The sequence below is a fragment of the Egretta garzetta genome, unplaced genomic scaffold (genome assembly GCF_000687185.1).
Source record: "Egretta garzetta isolate BGI_Z169 unplaced genomic scaffold, ASM68718v1 scaffold107, whole genome shotgun sequence".
Classification (NCBI taxonomy): domain Eukaryota; kingdom Metazoa; phylum Chordata; class Aves; order Pelecaniformes; family Ardeidae; genus Egretta; species Egretta garzetta.
In genome coordinates this window covers 4,174,332-4,176,949 of record NW_009260399.1, presented here as the reverse complement: position 1 = coordinate 4,176,949, position 2,618 = coordinate 4,174,332, and the positions used below count along the sequence as shown (strand labels likewise).

The following is a 2,618-nucleotide window of genomic DNA, read 5'->3' as shown; positions in this document are numbered from 1 at the left end:
TATTTTAGCTGTCCATGAGTGATGGTAGTGTGAGCTGGTTAAGAATTGTACTCTTGATTGTTGCTCAGTTGCTGTTGTGCTTCAAGCCTCTCTCCATCTATGGGCCACCCAAGTACTTTCACAATGACAACTGTGTGTATGAATCATTGGCTTCCATCCAATCTGTAAAATGCTTGTAATTATGGAGTCCCGTTGAAATGAAATCAGTGAAACAGGGCTCTGCTCCTACCAGTGATGCACAGAATCCAGAGATCCTGAAGACCTTTATGTTTTTATTGTGAAATGATTCCTGTTGCTCTTTGAATCTATTTATTAATTGAGAAAAAACCCTGTTCTGGTTAGCAGGACCACTATTTAGCCTGAAAAGATGCCCACAATCCAGAGAACAATGCTGTTAAATCTGTTAAATAGCTGACCTACATTTTTTGGATATTGGAATGAAATCCACTGGCATAGTTGAAATAGTGGTCAGCCCCCCAGCAGCCTTGTACTTCTCAGGTTGCAACAGGAATCTGGTAACAGTGTTTAAGACGGCTCATTATGGCTTTGTTTTTCCTACTAAGTTGGTCTCCATACTTCTGAAATGCAAAGTAAGGTATTTCAATTTTTGAATTAATTTACCAGTCAGATTGGAAAATACTGACAGGTGTTTCTCAGAGCCATGACTCAGATTAAGGCACCAATCCTGCCGTGTAACTAAAACATCTTGCTGCTCCCCAGCGCAGTCTGCAATTCCCTGAAAGCCATTCGTTTGAAGTGTGTGGAGCAGCAGTAGCTTTCTGATTTGGTGTGTGCATCCCCTGGATGGACTACCGCTACCCAAGCAGTACGGTGAGCCCGCTTCTTGTTCCTGCAAGTCTGTAACACTTAGGGCGGGTGCTGAGTTACAGAAATGGCTTATCTGGAAGGTGCTGCTTTGGTGCTTCTATAGAGGTTAAGTTCAAAGCAGGTGGATTGAGGGTAACCCACTAGGATCTTCTGTGTGCTGTAATAACCAGGTTCATTCAGGAGTGAAACATCGGGCTTACCCTGTAGTAGAGTGGCTCAAGCGTACATTGCTGAAAATCATCTGAATTAAAAAAGTTATGGTTGTACTGTGTACAGGGATGAAAAAAATTGGCTTACTAAGTTCAGGATTCAGTCTGTGGTTCTGCACTAACGTAAGGAAACAAATACCTTTTGATATTTTCTTTTTTATTCTCATGCACCAAATATGCATTCTTGTATCTCTCAAAAAAAAATCCTAGGTCAATTTTTATGGCTTACGAGGAATTTCAGTTCAGAAAAGCACAGTCTGAAACTTTTTCCTTAATAATTGGAGCCAATAGATGCTCCCAGTAGTGAAGTTTTTTTCTTTTTCTCCTTAATTGCAAGCACCAGCAGAAAGCTGTAGTTAAGACACTGACAATAGAATAAATAGCTGACCTGATGGAGCGTGCTTGGGCTGTAGCCAGGAATCTCATCAGTAGATACGCTCTCCTCTGGGAAATGGTTCTTTCTCTTGGCTTTGTAAGTCTTGTAGTAACCTATTTAAACGTAAAAGATTTTTTTTCTTGCTTGCTTTATTTTAAACCAACCCTTTGTTTTTATAGACCATCAAATTCTAACCAAGTGGTCTGGTAGATTGTTACTTTTTTGAGAACAGGAGAGATTAATACTATTTGTGAAATATGGATTGGTTCTGCTTTTACTTATATTGATATACATCCAGCAATAAGTGTTGTGAATTTATTAGGCTTAGATAACCCTGAGTGGAACTGGTATTATAGCTCAGTTCTGCAAAATGTTGTGTTATTTCCAAAATGCCAAAACACCCATGGTCTGGAATTCTCTTCTCTCACACGCTCCAGCATACAGAGACCGCAGCATAAATGTATCATCAGCATATTAATTATCTGAATAATCAGAGTGAATGCCTACAGTTACTGTGTGCTGGAGATTTCATCTGGTGATCAGGAGCAGAGGAAGTGCCAGCTAAAAACCAGCATGCTCCAAACTGTTGGAGACTGATGTTTACCCTGCATTAAAGAAAACCAACAGCTGTGCAAGGAACCAGAGGTTCTTCCCGTCTACCTCTATAGGGTTGCTATGGGAACGTGGGTATAAGAACCACTAATATGGACTGGCAGCAAGTGATGGAAACCTGTTTTAAATTATCCACATATAAAACATAGTATTTAGCTTGATACACCAGTCATGGACTAGTGCTTTACGTTGTTTGACCAGTGAATTTGTCGGATGTTGAGTGAGTGGAAAGTGTTTCTGGCTGGCTCTTCTCATAGGTTGAAGATGTTTTGTGGGTGAAATTTATTTGTGTATTTTGTTGGCTGTTGGTGACATAGATGAGTAATTTACAGAGCACAGAGCTGGTTCTCAAAGGGAAAAAAAAGTGATACCATCTATGAATGAAAAAAGACAGGCATGAAAGTTGCATTCCTCATCTTGTAGGGAAGACCAGAACTCATTTTTGGCCTGAATTTGTTATCTGGATAATCAAAGTTAATCACCATTGTTTAACACTTTGGATTAAAAAAAAAAAACAACGTATCTGTTGATGTCCAAGAGAGTTGCCTCCTAAATTTAAGTGAGTGTCCATATTGGTTCTTCCTGCTGGGAAA

At 39.7% G+C, this 2,618-nt stretch overlaps 1 protein-coding gene across 1 annotated transcript in view; it reads left to right on the top strand.

Moving 5' to 3' along the window:
• The first annotated feature begins 2,088 nt into the window (after window positions 1-2,088).
• The window catches only part of SORCS2 (sortilin related VPS10 domain containing receptor 2), a 387,507-nt gene continuing 386,977 nt past the window's right edge, over window positions 2,089-2,618 (top strand). Inside the window, exon 1 of the mRNA XM_009643235.1 lies at window positions 2,089-2,100. Within this exon, the coding sequence (XP_009641530.1) occupies window positions 2,089-2,100 (12 nt within the window). The remainder of the gene's footprint in view (window positions 2,101-2,618) is intronic.